The sequence below is a fragment of the Panthera tigris genome, chromosome A2 (assembly GCF_018350195.1).
Source record: "Panthera tigris isolate Pti1 chromosome A2, P.tigris_Pti1_mat1.1, whole genome shotgun sequence".
NCBI classification, from domain to species: Eukaryota; Metazoa; Chordata; class Mammalia; order Carnivora; family Felidae; genus Panthera; species Panthera tigris.
The window spans coordinates 152,506,422-152,525,375 of NC_056661.1; the positions used below are offsets into that span (position 1 = coordinate 152,506,422).

Consider the following 18,954-nt stretch of genomic DNA (forward strand, 5'->3'; position numbering starts at 1 on the left):
CTCTCTCTGCCCCTCCCCCGCTCACGCTCTGTCTCTCTCCTACAAAAATAAACATTAAAAAAATTTAATAAATAAAATAAAATCTTTAAAAAAATACAAAACAACACTACATTTTGTGTGTGTGTGTGTGTGTATGTGTGTGTGTACATATATGTACACACACACATACACACACACACACACACACACACACAAATGTATGCGGGAGGAAATTATAAAAGCATGGGGGGGCAGAACACACACCATAATCCTAACTGATGTTGCTTCTGAAGATTGGAGGGAATGAGACTAGGAAATAGAAAGTAGTTTTAGGCTTGTTATGGTTTTTATTTTCCTTTAAAAGATAAGCAAAAATGAAAAAACGTAAATATTTATTCTGAGAGATGAGTTGTAATCTTATTATATAGTACTTTCTTTTATAGAACTTTTGTTATATTACATATTGAGAGTATATACATACTCTGATGCTCGTCACATTATTCTTTGCAATTTGGGCGTTTTTTTTCAATTTATTAAATAGTCAATTAAACCTCTTCCCATCTACCCACCCCACCCAAAGTTACAATTAACCAAACGGGAAAGGCATACAAACAGGAAAGAGCCCAGAGGAAACACCCACATTGGCAAAAAACCACAAAGCTAGTTGAAAACGCTCAGGCAGCCTGCTTTACACAGTTAAACAGTCATGCTTGAAAAACAAAAAACAAAAAAACTTGAATTAATGAAAGGTCGTACTTCATACAGCTACTTCACAACACAAGTGGCTAGTTAAGAAACCATGCAGTGATCTGGATTCCACAGTAACTGCCAGCTACCTGCTATGCGACCTTCGGTAAATTTCTGAAGAGGTCTGGGCCTGAGTTTCTTTATATTAAGATGGGATTTATAACACCTATCTCGAGAGCTATAGCAAAGACTCTCTTGGATACCATCTCCAAAGTGCTTATCATAATGCTTGATAGCTATTTGTTCAATGAATGGTAGTTATTGTTTGCGACAGACCTGGGATTAGAGCTCCATGTGTGGGCATGTATTTCAGTAAAGCAAAATAGAAATATCTAAACTGATGCACCAAAACAAATAAACACCCAACAGTGAAGCAAGCCCTTGTTGACTAACATGTACTGCTAAAAGCAATATAAGAGAAAGACTAGAACTGCAAGATAGATAGGAGAAATCCTATCCATGAATATAAAAGAATTTTTATATAAGGAAATATAAAGGAAATTTACTAAGTCCAGCAAAATGCAAACTGCCCTCAGGCAGAGAAAGGTAATGGTTAAGTTCAATATGAGTATCAATTGGTCAACAGATCCCATTAACCTGTAATCCACAAGGAAAAATCCTTTAGACTTCCACATGTCAAGTTTTAGATGATTTTATTAATTTTCTAAGAAGGGGGAATAGTTTTAAAACACACTTGGGGAGGGGCGCCTGGGTGGCTCAGTCGGTTAAGCGTCCGACTTCAGCTCAGGTCACGATCTCACGGTCTGTGAGTTCGAGCCCCGCGTCGGGCTCTGGGCTGATGGCTCAGAGCCTGGAGCCTGCTTCCGATTCTGTGTCTCCCTTTCTCTCTGCCTCTCCCCCGTTCATGCTCTGTCTCTCTCTGTCTCAAAAATAAATAAAAAAACGTTAAAAAAAATTTTTTTTAAATATATAAAAAAAAAACATACTTGGGGGAAAAAACATATTTTCGAGGTTTTGAGTCAAAAAAAAAAAAAAAATACTCCCAAGAGCCCTATTATGAAGACACAATGCACTTTAATGGATTAAAAATTTGTAATTCTCCTATTCAAAAGTGATGAAAAAGGAAAAAAAAAATACAACTAGACCAATAAATAAACTAGACCAATACTTTACCAATAAAGTAAAAATTCATCACTTCACTAATAAGTTTAAACTTATGGTTTAAAATGGTTTTGATGTTTCAAACCACACACACAACACACACACACACACACACACACACACACACACCCCACACAAATACCAGAATAATATTCATAAAACAAAAATCTAAAGTTCCTTAAAAAAAAAACACTAAAGTTTTTAAACATATTGTGTGTAAGAAATTGAAAGTTTCTATGGGGCGCCTGGGTGGCTCAGTCGGTTAAGGTTAAGCGTCCGACTTCGGCTCAGGTGACGATCTCACGGTCCGTGAGTTCGAGCCCCGCGACGGGCTCTGTGCTGACCGCTCAGAGCCTGGAGCCTGTTTCAGATTCTGTGTCTCCCTCTCTCTCTGACCCTCCCCCGTTCACGCTCTGTCTCACTCTGTCTCAAAAATAAACAAACGTTAAAAAAAAATTGAAAGTTTCTAAACATACTGGATATGCAACATTTTTAAACAATTATGGATTATGTCTTTATAGGTTTTTTCCTGAAGATTCAAGTCCTATTATAAGATAATCAGGGAAATTTGAATGCCAACTGGATATTAAATTATATTAAAATTGTAACTGTAAAAAATTATAATTGTTGTACTGAGGTTATGTGAATAAAATAGAGTCCTTATCCTTTAGAGATACTAAAGAATTTACAAAACACATAACATGTTGGAGCCGGGGACAGGGATGGAGAGGAGGAAATAAATGAAATAAGATTGGCCATATTGTGAAGACTGCTGAATTGAAATGATGGGCACATGGCAGTTCACTATTCTCTTTTCTCTAGTATATATATTTTGAAAATATCCAGAGTAATCAATTAAAAGAGAAATACGTATTTAAAACTAAAAGCCAATGCTAATTGAAGAATTTTTAGTAACAGAACAGGAAAGAACCAAAAATAAATAAAATAAAATAAAAAGGTAACGAGGCCTTACAACTCCGCGTTATTCAGTAGAGTGCTAGAACATTCTATCCCTTTCTATCTTCTACCCTCCACCCTCCTTTCCTCCTCCCAGATTTCCTGGGTTACTGTGACTTAGAACTCCCTCTACACTCATTTATGATGTACCTCCAACTTAAAAACATACTTTCAAATTGGTGTCTCACAACATATTCAATAATTTTTTTTTTAATAACGGAGCACATTCAGCACTTTTTAAAATTGTTTACCATTTTGTCCCAAACAAACTTTAAAAAAAAAAAAACTATCTCATTGACCTCACCCATTTAAAACACCTGTATTTTGTATGCTTTTACAACACATATATTGGGGGTTAGTAATCTAAAATTTTTTCCTCAAAATCACAAGATCAAAAGATTGATGGCCACCATTTTGCACACCAAGACATCACTTAAAAGTTTTTAAGAAGGAGCCAAGGGTGAAAAGTACTACTACATCAAGAAAAATTGAGCATAAGTGCACAGGGAGACAAAACACCGGGAGAAAGACTATGGTCGGAGACAATCGTTCACTAATTGAACAGACGGTCAACAAGAAGTGGGATGGGATGGAACTGGGCAGGAAGGGGACCAAGAGAAAGGCTTGGTGATTAAGGTATTGAGAAAGGTGAAGAGGGAGTTCTTTCCTGGAGGAAAGAAGAGGAGAGTGACTGATTGGCAGCATATTCAGGTACAGATGAGAGGAAGAACCCAGATGAAGCAGGAAGGCAGGGTCAGCCCGTGTACAAATGGGAGCCATCTTTGGATATGTGACAGCTGAACCCTAGGGAGTGAGCTCTTTTAGGGAGACACTGGGAAGACAGGTCAAAAGGCTTAACCCAAATTCGGGGCACACTAGATTTAGGAGGCCAAAAAAACGAACAAGGGGAAACCCAGAAGCAGCTGCCTGAAGGAAAAGCCGCACTATTTCAAAGTGGTCCCAAGAATGGGCGGTCACCAGTTTGGGCCATCAGGAAGACGTTGGGGCAGGAGCACTGGGAGAGGACACTGCAACATCGAGGAACCTTGAGGAGGCCCTTTCAGGGCAGGCGGTGCGTACTAGGTTCGGAGATCAGAAAAGTGATAATGAGGGGCGCGGAGGCGGCAAGGAATGGACGCCCAAGCGAAAGGGCCAGCTCGCTGCGGTGGAGACGGATCCCGCTGCGGAGGGTGCAACACGCCTAGGGAGGAAGACAGCGCCGAGGGAAAGACTCAAGATTCCAGACAGTGGGGGCGTTTTCCTTCGTTCTCAAACCTGCCTCCAAAAGTTCTAGACCCAGGCTCGCCCCAAAATACTGTATCCCCGCAGTCTTCCCCGGAGCGATATCGGGTTGGCCAAATTCCAGAAAAGATCTGGAGGCGCTGGACGGAGGAGAACCGCCACCAGCAGAAGCACGGGCGGGGCAGGGGCTCTCCCAGGGGAGCAGAGAGGCGGGACGCCGGAGGCTGAGGCGGTCGGGTACGACGCCCGCGCCCGTGGCGGAGCAGCGGGCCCCCGACGGTGCTCCCAGACCCGGGCCTGGGGAAGCCGCCCCTTCTCCGTGCACTCACCTCTCCGACTGCGAATAGCGGCATCGACCCAGCAGGTTGAGTTTGCAGAGGTGCAGGTCTTCGCACGGTCTCTGGCAGTACTTGCGACGGCAGACCCGGGCTCGGGTGGTGGCCACCACGAAGCCGGTGACCCTGGCCCTGTCGCCGGTCTCCAGCAACACGAATCGGTCGGGCCCAGCCGCCTCCAGCACTTCGCGGAGCTGCGCCTCGGTGAGCGCGATCTTTTCGAGCAGCGCGTCCAGGGCCATGCGGCCCCCGTGGGCGCACAGGATTTTGGTGATGAAGCAGCACACCTCCGGGTCCGCCATGGCGCGCTGCGCTGGCCGGCCGCGGCGCGGGACGCTGCTCCGGGGAGAATCGAAACTTATAGGAGCCCCGGGGGCGGGGGCGGGAGCGGGCGGTGCTGCGCTGGGCGCGCCCGGGACCAGCGAGCGCGCGCTCCTCGCCGCCGTTAGCTGAGCCCAGCGGTTTCGTTTTCCCGCTCGGCCCTGGGTCGGGAGGCCGGAACTCCCCGACCCGATCCCCGTGCCGGACTGAAAGTGAACCGCGACGGCAGCCGAAGGGAAAGAAACCGAACGGCGCGTGCGGGTCTGCCGGCGACTTCCGCAACCGCCGGACCCCTTCGCTGGGTTCTTGGCTCCGCCAGGGTGACGTTCCCCAGCTGGGCACAGCGAGGCTTCTTCCGAAAGAATTGAAACTAAAAATGATCTGGGGCCCCGGTGGAGTTTTTTATAAGCCAGCCCGAGTGGCGAATGACGCGAGTCTTAGGAGCCCCCTGGAGGAGTTCTCTGTTCACCCCACCCATTCCGGGAAAAGAACCGACCCTAGCGAGCGCTCGCCCGAAGCTGGGTGCCCGGCCTCCGCTCTTGGTGAATCTTCTCAACAACTCCAAGGATTAGATGCTATTATCCTAATTCTGTACTTCAGGAAGTAAGTAACTTGAGTAGACACAACCATTAAGCTGGAACCTGGATGTACCCGAGGTTCTCCAGATCTGGCCCCACGCCCCAGATCGCGGTCCACCTGGCCAGGACCGATGTGCACTTTCTCCCCCAACACCATGCCCTCTTAAAGAACAGCGATTATTGCTCTCGCTCTTTTTCGTCTTCGCAAGAGCTTTTTGAAGAACCCCCCCCCCCTTCTTGCCACTGTTTTGCCTGCCTGTGATCGGTAACTGGGGTGTCCCAGGTACCACTTAATTCTCAAGGGCAAGTGGTCACAGAGAGGCATGCTTAGACATATCCTAAAATTTCAGATGGGTTCCTCTCTTTGTGCGTTTGGACAAGGCCTTATCCCTTGTGGAGACCCTCTTGGACCCCCAGAGTCGGTATAAAGATTGTCTTAAAGTGAAAACATTCGGGCTACAGAAGATGCAGAAGGAATTTTTGCCTGAAATTCTCAATCTCAAAGCAGAGCCTCCTTCAGATACAGCTGCCATTAACCCCCTTCCAAGGGAGCTTCCTGCTAATTCAGCCGCCCAGGGAAGACAGACTGCCCATCCATTAGCATCAGAAAGCCCAATAGAACCTTCCTTATTCTCCCATTGAAGCTCTAAATAAACTCTTTTGTTAAATTGAGATAGATAAACTTCAGCTATTCCAGGACTTTTCCATTACTGGGAGCTCCCCCCACCTCCCAATGTGAAAATAAACCTTGTCTTTCCCCCTGTTAATCTGTCTATTGTCAGTTAATTTGCAGACCCCCAACCACCATATCCAACCCTATCCAAGTTGGAAGAAGAAAAAGGTTTTCCATCCAACACTCCCAAGTTAAAAAAAAAAAGGGGGGGGTCATTGATCAGATAGGAAATAAACCTTTTTAAAAAAATTTATAGAATTCATGGGCACCTGGGTGGCTCAGTCGGTGAAGCATCCGACTTCGGCTCAGGTCATGATCTCCCAGTTTGCGAGTTTGAGCCCTGTGTCGGGCTCTGCTGACGGCCCTGGATTTGCCCAAAGCCCTGCTTTGGATTCTGTGTCTCCCTCTCTCTCTGCCCTTCCCCTACTCACACTCTTTCTTCTTCTTTTAAAACTTGTGTGTATGTATGTATGTAATCTCTGCAACCAAGGTGGGGATAGACCTCATGACCCGAGATCAAAATCACATGCTCCTCTGAGCCACGTAGACACCCCCGTTTTGAAGAATTTAAGTTTACAACTGAATCCTATACATTAAAAAAAAAATTTTTTTTAATATTTATTTTTGAGAGAGGGGGCATTCTTCAAATGATCAACAGAAATTCTCAGTTTGGTAATTCATGGTGGATGAACTATGTCTCTCAGGAGTAGAGTTCTTTGGCATAAAAGGCAGCCAAACATGGGGCCTACACAGGATCATCTGGCTTGTTCCCTCTACCTATCACTTCCATAATTGTCTTCGATCCACTTGGCCTTATTTGTGTTCTAACAGGTTCCCAGGACAGGGTTTTCATTGTCAAATTCAACATAGCATTTTCCATGTGACCCTTACATTAGTTAGTCGCTCTGAACATGCAAAAGTTAAAAAACAAAAAACTAAAAACTGGTCCCTGCCCCCAAGAAGCTTGTATTTGAGAAGACATGAAAAAAATATTAAAACATAAGGGAATCGGTGGCTAAATGCTGCGATGGGTATATAGGAGAATGGAGGAGGAAGAGTACAGTCTGGCTAAAATGTTGGGAATAGAGGTCTAAAATTCTCATTCTAAAATTCAAATTCATGAAAAACAATTATAAGGGAAAGTGGGAAGGGAAGAGGCAGACATTTGGGGAAATTTTGAAATTCGTGCTGTCACAGGTTGCATTCCCCTGATAAGGAGTTGAGATGTTCAGACGATTCCCTGGGGTGTAGCACTGGAGAAAGTCAAGGGAAGGCGCAGACTAGGGCTATGGCAGCTGTCAGACAATGATACGGATCTGACAAAGTTTGCCAGCCCGATGGGGAGCAGGAGTGAAATGTTGCAGGATTTTGTTTTACCTCAATACCCGGGAATCATTGTCTCGCCGCTTCAGAGAATGAAGAGATGGACACAAATGAGCAGCCGGCAGAAGTTTATTAGAGTATCAGATTAGACAGTAAGAAGAGTGTGAAAGCTCTCTTTGCACAGAGGAGACATTCGAAAGTGAATGCCCAGGACTATAGGCAAGGGTCCTTGTTTTATAAGGTTCTGGTCCCCCCCCCCCCTTTCCCTCCCCTCTTGTGTCTTCTCAGGTTTTACCCTTATTGGCTTGACAACTCTAGGTGCTGGGTTGTCCGTTCCTGATTGGCTCGTTTCCACTGTATGAGGGGTGGCCTATGGCCATATCATTCCTTGTGGGTCATACCTCTTTGGTCTACTTATTTTTAGTCAGGTCTTTTTGTCAAATTCCTGAGGGAAACCCCAGGGAGGGTAGGTGTGGTATCTGTTACATTCTTAATAGGAACCTTATGCCCAGAGGGGTTTGCTGTGGTCAGACACTCCCAACATTGTTGCAAAATATGTGTCCCCCCCCCCCCCGCCCCAGGAAACTCAGGCCCTAATTTTTCCCTCTCTGCCTATTTTATCCTATTTTTCCCTATCATGCTAACATTGGGCAGAAAAGCCCAAGCCCTTGTACCGCCGCCCTGCTCAGTCGTGGCCAGGGGCCACTGGACAAGTACGTGACTCGGGCTCAAACACTGGAGCAGATCCTGAAGGGGCTAAAGCTGGAGGCTATCAGCTCCACACATCTTCTAGCTGTTGGGCAGCAAGCCCTGCCTTGAAGGGGGTCTGACTGACACACGCTTGTCCACTACAGTCACCCTGTGTGCCACATGGATCTATTTGTCCATCCGTATTCAGGGGACGGCTCCTTCAGGGCTTCGTGGGCCACTCTTCTTCCTGTAAGGAAACTTAGAAGAGGAAAATTAATGGAATGACCTCTAGCCCCTGTCACTGCAGTTGGTTGCAAGGCCACAACTAGCCCTTATCATAGCCCTCCACCAAAGGGACCCCGGGGTGGTTCAGTACCTTAACTGTCCCACTCTTGATTTTGGCTCAGCTCATGATCTCACGATTCTTGAGTTTGAGCCCCATGTCCAGCCCTGCATCCAGCTCCACACTGACAGCATGGAGCCTGTTTGGGATTCTCTCTTTCTCTTTCTCTCCCTCTCTGCCTCTCCCCCGTTCAAACGTGTGTATGTGTGTGTGCGCGCGCTCTCTCTCTCTCTCTTTCTTAAAAAAATGAATATAAAAAAAATTTATTTGAGCATCTCAAATAAATGCTCTGCACTTATTATGGGAGCACTGCAGAGATTTCCCTTCACCACTGCTTTTCAAGACTATAGCCACCCTCCATTTTCAGCTTGTACTGCCTACTGGGATGACTCATTCACAACCCCAACTTGGGCTTTTTCCTTCCTCCTTTAGCTGGTTATTGTGGGGCCCCCTCGTATGGTCCTAGGAGTAAGCTAGGGCTGGGACACCAATGTAACCTAATGAATGACATGGAGACGTGGGCTGTGTATTCATGCAGCTTGTCTGTACCTTCTGGTCTTGGTTGTGCTCCGTATCAGATGGACCGGTTTCATCTTAGGATGGCTCTAATGTTAGGCCTGCCTGACCTGTCGATGTGTCCGATAGGACCTAGCTTGTGATGGCCCATTCTGAACCCATGATCATTTGTTTTCTCTACCGGGGCCCGGTAGCAAGCTAGGAGCTGCTTTTTAGAAGGAGTGTAACTCTTCACCGCAGTGGGTAGGAACTTGTTCCGTAATCCCAGGGGTCTACATTGTGATTCTACTGGGATGTGCCGCCAATGCCACACTTATTCCATCACCGACACCTCCAACACTGTAGGCTCTGCTCGATTATATAATCTGAACAGAAGGGCTGTTTGTATCACAGCCTGGACCTACTGCAGAGCTCCTTCCTGCTCTGGGCCCACTCAAAGCCAACAGCTTTCCACGTAACCCAGTACGTGGGCAGCAGGACTGTTCTTAGGTATGAAATGTGTCTTCTCAAGAACCCAAAGATTCCTAACAGGCTTTGCGTTTCGTTTTTTCCAGGAAGGGATAGGAGATGTAGCAAGGCGTCTTTCTGGGGGGAGGAGATGTCCCAGCATGCTGCTGGATCATCGGTCCCCCAGAATCTTTGGTGAAGTGGCAGGTCACAAATCGTTGTAGGACTTATCTCCCACTCTCTGGAGTGGGTACGTCATACCAAACCTCTAGCACAGTCTCCGCCTTTTCCTCCTCCTGCCTGAGCAGTACGGTATCATCCGTGTAATGGGTCAACGGGATGTTTGTGGGATGTCCAAACGTTCTGGTTCTCTTCAGACGATATCACAACGGAGGACTGAAGAGTGAACACAACCTCGTGGCAAAACAGGAAATACTTGCTCTCCATTCTGTGGGGATACGAACTATTTCTGACCCTTTTTTGTTGAATGGGATAGAAAGAATGCATTTGCCAAATCAGTGGCCACAAACCATGCGCCTCAGGCTGCATGGCTCTGTTCCAGCTAAGACACTACATCTGGCACAACTGGTATTGACCAGGAGTACCTCCTTGCAATAGTCCCTAGTCATTCTCTAGGGTCCATCCCATTGCTGCAGGACCAACACTGACAAGTGAAACAGACATATGACAGCGACAACATTTCTTCATCTTTTCAATATTTAAGAGTGGCACTAATCTCTGACACCCCCCCCCCGTCACCCCTGGAATGCAATGCTATTTTGTGGTTACTATATTGGCCTGGGGAAGGGGGTGGGTGAGGTGTGGTTTTAGCCGCTCTGCTTGGCCTTCCCTACTGTGATAATTCTCATGCAACAGGACAAGGAGGTAATGTGAGCCCAACTTCCAAGAATGTCAATCCCAACTGCACATTTGGGGATGAAGGAAATGACAACCAGTGAGTCCATGGACCCAGAGGACTCATCATAAGTTGGACTCTTTTCAGGAATCCATTTGCTCCCATTCTAACAGGGGGGCCTTCACATCTCGGGGTATCAATTGACCTCTGACCTTCTACACTACAGTCACCCAAATGTCTGGGTATCTCCTGTACGAATGTTGGCCAGAGTGACTCTATCTTTGGCTTGCCATCTTTTTTTTTTTTTTTTTTTTTTTTAATGTTTATTTTTGAGAGAGCCGGGGAGGGACAGAGAGAAAGAGGGAGAGAGAGAGAACCCCAAGCAGGCTTTACACCGTCAGTGCGGAGCCCAGTGCAGGGCTCGATCTCATGAATTGGGAGATCATGACCTGAACTGAAATCGGACGCTCAACCGACTGAACCACCCAGGTGCCCCTTTGGCCCACCATCTTTACTATGCGAGCTCAAAGGCCTCTCCAGCACTGCTTGTTCCCGCCCCCCTAAAGAATGATGCATATATTCTGTGATCATATCCTGCAAGGAGAGCACTGGGAGATCTGTCATGGTCCCCAGCTCACTAATAGAGGTATAAACACGGACAACATAGTTGCCCCCTCCTGAAGCACAGGAGACGCCAGGAGGATAATTACTGGTAGGTATTAGTCACGTTAATGTATACACTTTGATTTTACTGCTCTGCTCACCCTCACATCCCTCTCTTTATAAAATCCATCAACTAAATCTGAACTTTGTGGAGAAGAGCTGCTCAGCCTCTGATCGTCACCAGCCTGATCCCCCCTGTCAGCAAGGTACCCTGAATAAAATTCTGCGTAAACTGTATGGAGGTACCTGCTTTGGTTTTTGGTCTCAAAGTGCTTTTTCAATTTGGAGGATACTGCATGGTTCCTCCACTCTCTCACATTCCCTTTCCCCAGTGCTGTCATCCACATAAATGTTGTAGATCTCTTTGGGGAAGGATTGGAGCCACTATTACAGTTCCTTCTCGCCATAGTGGGTTTTTAAAATTTTTTTTAAATGTTTTTGAGAGAGAGAGAGAGAGAGAAAACGACCAGGGGAGGGGCAGACAGAGAGGGAGACACAGAATCCGAAGCAGGCTCCAGGCTCTGAGCTGTCAGCACAGAACTCAACACGGGGCTCGAACTCACTAACTGGCAAGATCATGACCTGAGCTGCAATTGGACGTTTTAACCAACTGAGCCACCCAGGTGCCCTGGGTGTTTAGGTCCTTCTCCCTGGGGACCTGGCCACCTCTTCAGTCACTGGGTTCTGTGTCAGAACACTGGTTCAGGAATGGAAACCAGGTAAGGAATTGTGCACTTTTATTGGGGTCACTGTCTCTCTCATTGTCCTGCTCATTAATCCTTATTCTTTTTTTAGATTATACACAGGAAACAGTACTTTGCTGGCTACCCATCTACTTCCCTCGTTGGGAAATTCTGTTCTGTTCAAAATCTCTGAAGCTTTCCACAGGTCGGGGCTGCTGGCTGGCACTCTGAACTTACAAACCCCTGGCTTTTGCAGTTAAGGGCCATCATCCAGGGTCTACGGCATCAGGGTCCTCTCGTCCCCGTTGCTATGGGTGAGTGAAGTCCTAGGACAGCCTTTCCTCCCATCAGGTATGTCCTATGGGGAAAGCACCACAGAACTATCTCAGTGATGCTAGTGTCCCGCCTCATCGGTGATAAATGGGATTCTGCTGGGCTGTTCTCTGAGCCCAGTCCTCTGGTGGATCTTCTGCTGGCCTAACATAATGTATCTATTCTACCATGCCCACTTTTCTGAATCTTTTAATCCTTTCATCTACTGTATGCCACAAAAATTCCGGCATCTCAATATCACTCTTCACGGGCCGTCGCCTTCGCAGGCTTCTAGGAGGCACTTGGAAGCAATGTTGCTCTACCCCTCGGGCCTTGCCAGGATGCTAACTCTTGTATCCCACAGACGGCTCCTATGTCAATGAATTCTCCCATATGCTTGATAGAAGAGTTTTCTCCGAACGGGAAGGTTGGAAATCAGAATAGATGGCTCATTTTAAATTTTTTTTTTTTTACTGTTTTTATTTATTTTTGAGGCAGAGAGAGACAGAGCATGAGCGGGGGAGGGGCAGAGACAGAGGGAGACACAGAATCCGAAACAGGCTACAGGCTCTGAGCTGTCAGCACAGAGCCCGACGCGGGGCTCGAACCCACGGAGTGTGAGATCATGACCTGAGCTGAAGTCGGACGCTCAACCGAGTGAGCCACCCAGGCGCCCCAGATGGCTCATTTTAGAGGACTAACAAGGAAAGGGGACGAGAGGAGACGAGTGGGGAGGTGGCGGGAAAGGGGGAGGGAAGCGTGAGAAATTGTTCAGGTAGCCAGAGAGAGATTTTTTTGTTTGCTTGCTCATTTATTGCTGCTGTTTTACTAGAAGATCAGCAAATGTGCTGATGGGCAGTGCCCAGCAGAAGATGGGCAAATGTGAACATTTGGAAGAAATAAATCTGGGTAGAGCGCAGAGCTGCAGTTGCTGGGGCAAACTGGCCTGGTAGCAGGCTACAGGAGTCAGCTGAACCACCAGTCAGAGAGGGAAGCCCAGGGCAGCAACAAGCCAGCTATGCTAAGTCATAGAAATTAAAAGTCCATAAACATCAGAGGGGTGAGTCAGATGGAGTGTCCAAAGTCCACGGCAAACAGATGTTCCCCAGGAGGTGTGGGAAGTCAGGTGGGGGAGGAGTCAGGCAGCCAGACAGGGGAGGGCAAAGGCGGGGAACAAGCCGAGGGGATTGCCCTCATTTGACTGAGCTGGGAAAGGATGGGGCTGCAGGTATTGGTGGAGTGAGAAGGGCCACTCTCCTCCGCGAGGACGAATTTACAGACTTTGCTTTGGTGGTGTTCAAATGAGGAACTTCAGGCTGCCAACCTTCACCTGGTAGCACTAGTCTGAAAGCGGAGGCAACAGGTAGGAGTGACCTAAGGGTGGGGCTGATTTGGTGACGGTGGCGTGATGTAGCAGGCTGACTCCCAGTGAGTCTCGCTTTCTGGTGTTTGCACCTGTATGTCAACCCCTCCCACACCAAATAGGAGAGATCTGTGTTTCTCAACAGGATATTAAAGAAATGAGCCTGTGAATTCCAAGGGTACATCATAAAAAAACTGTGTGACTTCCTCCTTGCTCTCTCTTCCATCACTCCCTCTGGGAAAGCCAGCTGTGACTTTGTGTGGACAATCGAGCAGCTCTATGGAGAGATCCCTGTGGCAGGGGACAAGGGCCTCCCACCAACAACCAGCACTAACTTGCCAGGCCAGTGGGTGGGTCACTTGGAATGGGATCCTTCAGCTCCCGTCAAGATGTTAGGCGACTACGGTCCAGCAGACAATTTGAATTTAACCTCAGGAAAAACTCTGAGCTAGAACCACCCAGCTGAGCTGCTCAGCAGAAACCACGTGTGATAAGGATATTGATTGTAGGGGTGCCTGGGTGGCTCATTCAGTTAAGCATCTGAGTTTGGCTCGGGTCATGATCTCGAGGTCTGTGGGTTCGAGGTCTGTGGGTTCAAGCCCTTCATCGGGCTCTGTGCTGACAGATCAGAGTCTGGAGCCTGCTTTGGATTCTGTGTCTCCCTCTCTCTCTGCACCTCCCCTGCTCATGCTCTGTCTCTGTCTCCGTCTCTCTCTCTCTCTCTGTGTCTTAAAAATAAATAAACCTTAGAAAACATTAAAAAAAAAAGTATCTATTGTAAAGCTGTTAAGTTTGGGGGTAAGTTGTTAGGAAGCAATGGATAATTAATATAATATACCCACACACACAAAGTGACAAAAGTCCAAAACACAAAATAATGTGACTGTTTAGGGAAATCGGGTAGGTAATCAAGTCCAGAGGAAGACTGAAAGAATGGATTAAGTGAAGAGAGCAGATGAGAGGGACTGGGAAATAGAGCAGGTTATCGGGTTTGGGTAAGGCTGGACAGAGAACAAGGACCCTGAGATTTCTGAGACCTGTGTACATTAGGTCAAGGCAGTTCTGGCCATGGCAGGCAGAGAGAAACCCAGCACCGGGCATTATCTGGGTGGCCTTTCATGGCTTGGGCTTCCTCCTCGACGACTGTTTCCACCTGGGTTGCAACATGATTGAGGCTGTGCCGTGAACCCCAAGGCACTGGGTGATGAGACCACCAGGCTCTAAGCGTTTACGATGTGTTATGTGCTTGAAATAACATGAAGGCTTAAACAAATGTGGCATGTCCATACAATGAAATATTATTCAGCCACTAAAACGGATGAAGTACTAATACATACGACAACACAGATGAGCTGTGAAATCATGCTAAGTGAAAGGGGTGCCTGGCTGGCTCAGTCATAGAGCCCGCCACTCTTGATCTCAGGGTCTCAAGTCCGAGTCCCACATTGGGTGTAGAGTTTAATACAAATAAAAATAAAAAAATAAAAACAGATTTTAAAAAATATGAAACATGCTAAGTGAAAGAAGCCAAACATAAAGGGTTACATACCGCATGATTCCATTTATATGAAATGTTCAGACTCGGCAAATCCATACAGATAGAAAATAGATTAGTGGTTGCCAGGGGCTAGGGGAAAAAGGGGAATGGAGAGTGACTGTTAATGGGTACAGATTTCTTTTTGGGGTGACTAAAATGTTCTAAAATTAGATAATGGTGATGTACAATTTTGGGAATATAATAAAAAAACCACTAAATCATAGGGGCGCCCCGGTGGCTCAGTGGGTTAAGCATCTGACTTCACCTCAGGTCATGATCTCACGGTTCGTGAGTTCGAGCCCCACGTCGGGCTCTGTGCTGACAGATCAGAGCCTGGAGCCTGTTTCAGATTCCGTGTCTCCCTGTCTCTCTGCCCCTCCCCCACATTCTCTCTCTTTCAAAAGTAAATAAACATTAAAAAAAAAAAAAAAGATGTTAAATCACCTGCCCAGGTCACAACACTAAAGCAAGTGAGAGAGCCAAGAACTGAGCCCAGGCAGTTCTCCTCAGGCTCCACACTTAACCCACTATGTTACCCTGCCTCTTGCTTGTAAATGATCTCAATAAATCTTAAGCAAATCCGTGAGGTAGATTTTATTTCCTTTATTTACAGAGGGGAAAAAACTAAAATACATAGAGGTTAAGTAGCCTGCTCAAGTTCACACAGGTAAGAAGCAGGGGAGATAGAGTTTAAATCCAGGCCCTGCTGAGTCAAAAGCACACAATCTTGTGTCAACTTCAGTTCACGATCCTGCATTTCAGCAGCTGGCTGACATAGGGAGTTCCTTCTTTCAGGGCTCACTGGATTGCAATGCCTGGTATCTTTCCTGTTTACATTATTATATTATGTTTATGTTGCTTTCTAATTTTCCAGTTATCTCGCCACCAAATAATTACATAAGCAATCGGAGGTTGAAATCTGTTTCTCTATTTTCTCACATAGAAAACGCCTCTTAGTTTTAACAGGTATAAATGCACGTTACCTTGTATGTTGAAATAAATATTGACTCCCATGTCTTTAACTCATTCCAGTTAAAACTTTGGCCATACTGAGGCACCTGGGTGGCTCAGTGGGTTAAGCATCTGACTTTCGATTTCGGCTCAGGTCATGATCTCACAGTCATGAGATCAAGCCCTGAGTCAGGCTCCTCGCTGGGCATGGAACCTGCTTAAGATTCTCTCCTCTCTCTCTCTCTCTCTCTCTCTCTCTCTCTCTCCCCCCCCGCCCCGACTTGGGTGTGTGTGTGTGTGTGTGTGTGTGCGCGCGCGCGCATGCTCTAGCTCTCTCTCTCAAAAAAAGAAAATTTGGCCATACAGAAGAATTTGGGGATTTTCAAATAGATGTCTCTTTTAAAATTTAGATTATGGAAATTTTCTTTTTAATTTTTATTTTTAAATGCTTTTTTTTTTTTTTTTTTTAGTTTAGAGAGGGAGAGAGGGATACAGTGTGAGCTGGGGAAAGGGGCAGAGAGAGAAAGAGAGAGAGAGAGAGAGAGAGAGAGAGAGAATCTCAAGCAGTCTTCATGCTTATCGCAGAGTGATTATGGAGATTTCCCGTACAAAAATATAAAGGTAAATACACACATGCTCATCACTTAATTTCAACAATGATTACCTATAGATTTTCTGTCATCTAGTTCTTCAATTTATTAGTAGTTCAGCCATGACTATATTATCTTTTAGTACTGGTTGAATCACTTTTTTTTTTTCATTTTTTTTAAAGTAGGCTCTATGTCCAATGCGGGGCTTAAACTCATGACCCTGAAATCAAGATTCACACACTGTACCCTCTGAGCCAGTCAAGCATCCCTAAATCATTTATAAGAAAACAAAATGTTAATAGGTGTCATTTCTTGGGTATGTATTTATAGCTAATTTAAATTTTCTTCTTTTTAATTCTCAATATGTTCCAAAATTTCCATGGTGAGTAGGGAGCATTTTTGTAATAAGAAAAATCAAGTTATTTTAAAATAATTGAAAAGCATATTTCTTTGAAGAGTATGTATTCAAATGCATAATCCTGGAGTCAACTTTCTCTTGCTTAGAACAGTCAAAAAAAAGGTTCTTTCCCCATGAGCCCGTATAATTTAGTGCAGGGAGTGGAATAAAAAAAATTTTTTTTAAATATCTTAAAGTAATCTCAACACCCAACATGGGACTCAAACTCACAACCCCGAAATTAAGAGTCACATGCTCTACTGACTGAGCCAGGCAGGAACTCCTAGAATTTGGGGTTTTTTTGGTGTATGTGTGTGTAAAATTTGGTTTTTAAAACATTCTCTTTTTAATTTTTCTTTAATTTTTTTTAAATTTTCATTTATTTTTTAGAGACAGAGAGACAGAGCATGAGTGAGGGAGGGGCAGAGAGAGAGGGAGACACAGAATCCAAAGCAGGCTCCAGGCTCCCAGCTGTCAGCACAGAGCCTGATGTAGGGCTTGAAGTCACAAACCTTGAGATCGTGGCCTGAGCCGAAGTCAGACGTTCAACCAACTGAGCCACCCAGGCACCCCAATTTTTCTTTAATGTTTATTTATTTTTCAGAGAGAGAGAGAGATGGAGTGCAAGCAGGAGAGGGTGAAGAGAGAGGGAGACACAGAACCTGAAGCAGGCTCCAGAGCCCGACCAGGGGCTCCAACTCGTGAACCGTGAGATCATGACCTGAGCTGAAGTCGGACGCTAACTGATTGAGCCACCCAGGCGCCCCAGGTCTGAATTATTTTAAAAAACAGACCAAAAACCCAAAAAACACAGATCTAACAGGATGCAATTTACAGATCATAAAATTCACCTGTTTTAAGTGTACAATTCAGTGATTTTTAGTAAATTTGCACAGTCATACAACCGTCATCACAGTGTGGATTATTTTTTCTAATCTCTCAGAAACTGCTGTTCTAATGCAACTACGATAAAGTTGCCAGTTCCAGCTTTGCCTCTTACGCATGCACCTAGCTTTTGTGTGTTTATGTGGCGATCTGTTTCACAACACCCTCGATTCAGCTGTAGTTGGGAATAATAGCTTCTTCTCAAGTACACCCAGAATGCCATGTTCTGCCCTTCATCATTAAAGCTACAGCCCAAACAGCCACTATGGGGATTTAGATGCTTAAAGAAGTATCCCAAACTGCTGGAAATCAGAGGCTATTTCGATAGATTTGGCAAGATCTTCAGGATTGCTTATACCATTGGCAACACTATCCTTAGACCCTCCTGAGGGAAGCCCTGCTCTGGACTCTGGGCTCTGACTGCACCAGGGGTGAGGAGGCCGTGGAGCCAAAGTTTGTTTTGTTTAAGTTTATTTATTTATTTTTCTAAAAGTTTATTTATTTTTTTGAGAGAGAAACAGAGCATGTGAGCGGGGTAGGGGCGGAGAGAATCCCAAGCAGGCTCCACACAGCCAGCACAGAGCCCCATGTAGGGCTCGAAACTACGAACTGGGAGATCGTGACCAGAGTCAAAGTCGAGAATCGGACGCTTAACTGACAGAGCTACCCAGGCGCTCTGGAGCCCTCTTCAGACTCCTTGCAGCCATCCTCACCCTGCTGTGGTGCCCAGGACTCTGAATTCCCTGCCCATACAACCCCAAACTTGTCTCCATACCTGCAGAGGTCTCTTCCCTGAGCCTATCCTGCCTTTAGGTCTGTCAGGGAGTGACAGCTGTCGGGAAAGTGGGTGACTACTGTTTGCATTGGTGGGCTGGGTGTCCACACACATGCACAAAGCCCCTCGGCGTAGGATGGAGCCTGGGTTGAGAGAAGGGCATGGGCTGGCACCCGGGGCTGGCTCTCTCCACACTGCCCCCTCCGGCAACAGAATTCTGGGAAGTCTGAGAATTCTAAATTGGAATCTGACTTCCTTCTGTATCTGTCAAGATAGGAGGATAAAACATTTTAGCTAACAGTTTGCTAAATTGATTTAAGATTTTTCAATATTTAGAAATATGGTGTGTGGAGCTCTATTTGTACAATTTCATTTACATGAAATGTCCAGAATGGGCTAATCCGTAGAGACAGAAAATAGAATAGGGGCTCCTGGGTGGCTCAGTTGTTTTGAGGTTCCGACTTCCGCTCGGGCCATGACCTCGTGGTTCAAGAGTTCGAGCCCCACGTTTGCTGTCAGCACAGAGCCTGCTTCAGATCCTCTGTCCCCACCTCTCTTTGCCCTCCCCCCTCTTATTTAATGTTTTAAATAAAAGCTAAAAAAATATATATATTAGTGGTTGCCAGAGGCTAAGGTGAGGAGGGCAATGATGAATGACTGCTGATGGAT

General features: G+C 45.9%; 1 protein-coding gene across 2 annotated transcripts in view; it reads right to left on the reverse strand.

Annotated features, from left to right (window-relative positions):
• Window positions 1-4,779, reverse strand: part of ZC3HAV1 (zinc finger CCCH-type containing, antiviral 1) — a 62,469-nt gene extending 57,690 nt beyond the window's left edge. For both annotated transcript variants that reach the window (XM_042973294.1, XM_042973299.1), the window contains exon 1: window positions 4,377-4,779. In XM_042973294.1, the coding sequence (XP_042829228.1) occupies window positions 4,377-4,684 (308 nt within the window). In that variant the 5' untranslated portion in view covers window positions 4,685-4,779. The remainder of the gene's footprint in view (window positions 1-4,376) is intronic.
• Window positions 4,780-18,954: the final 14,175 nt, after the last annotated feature.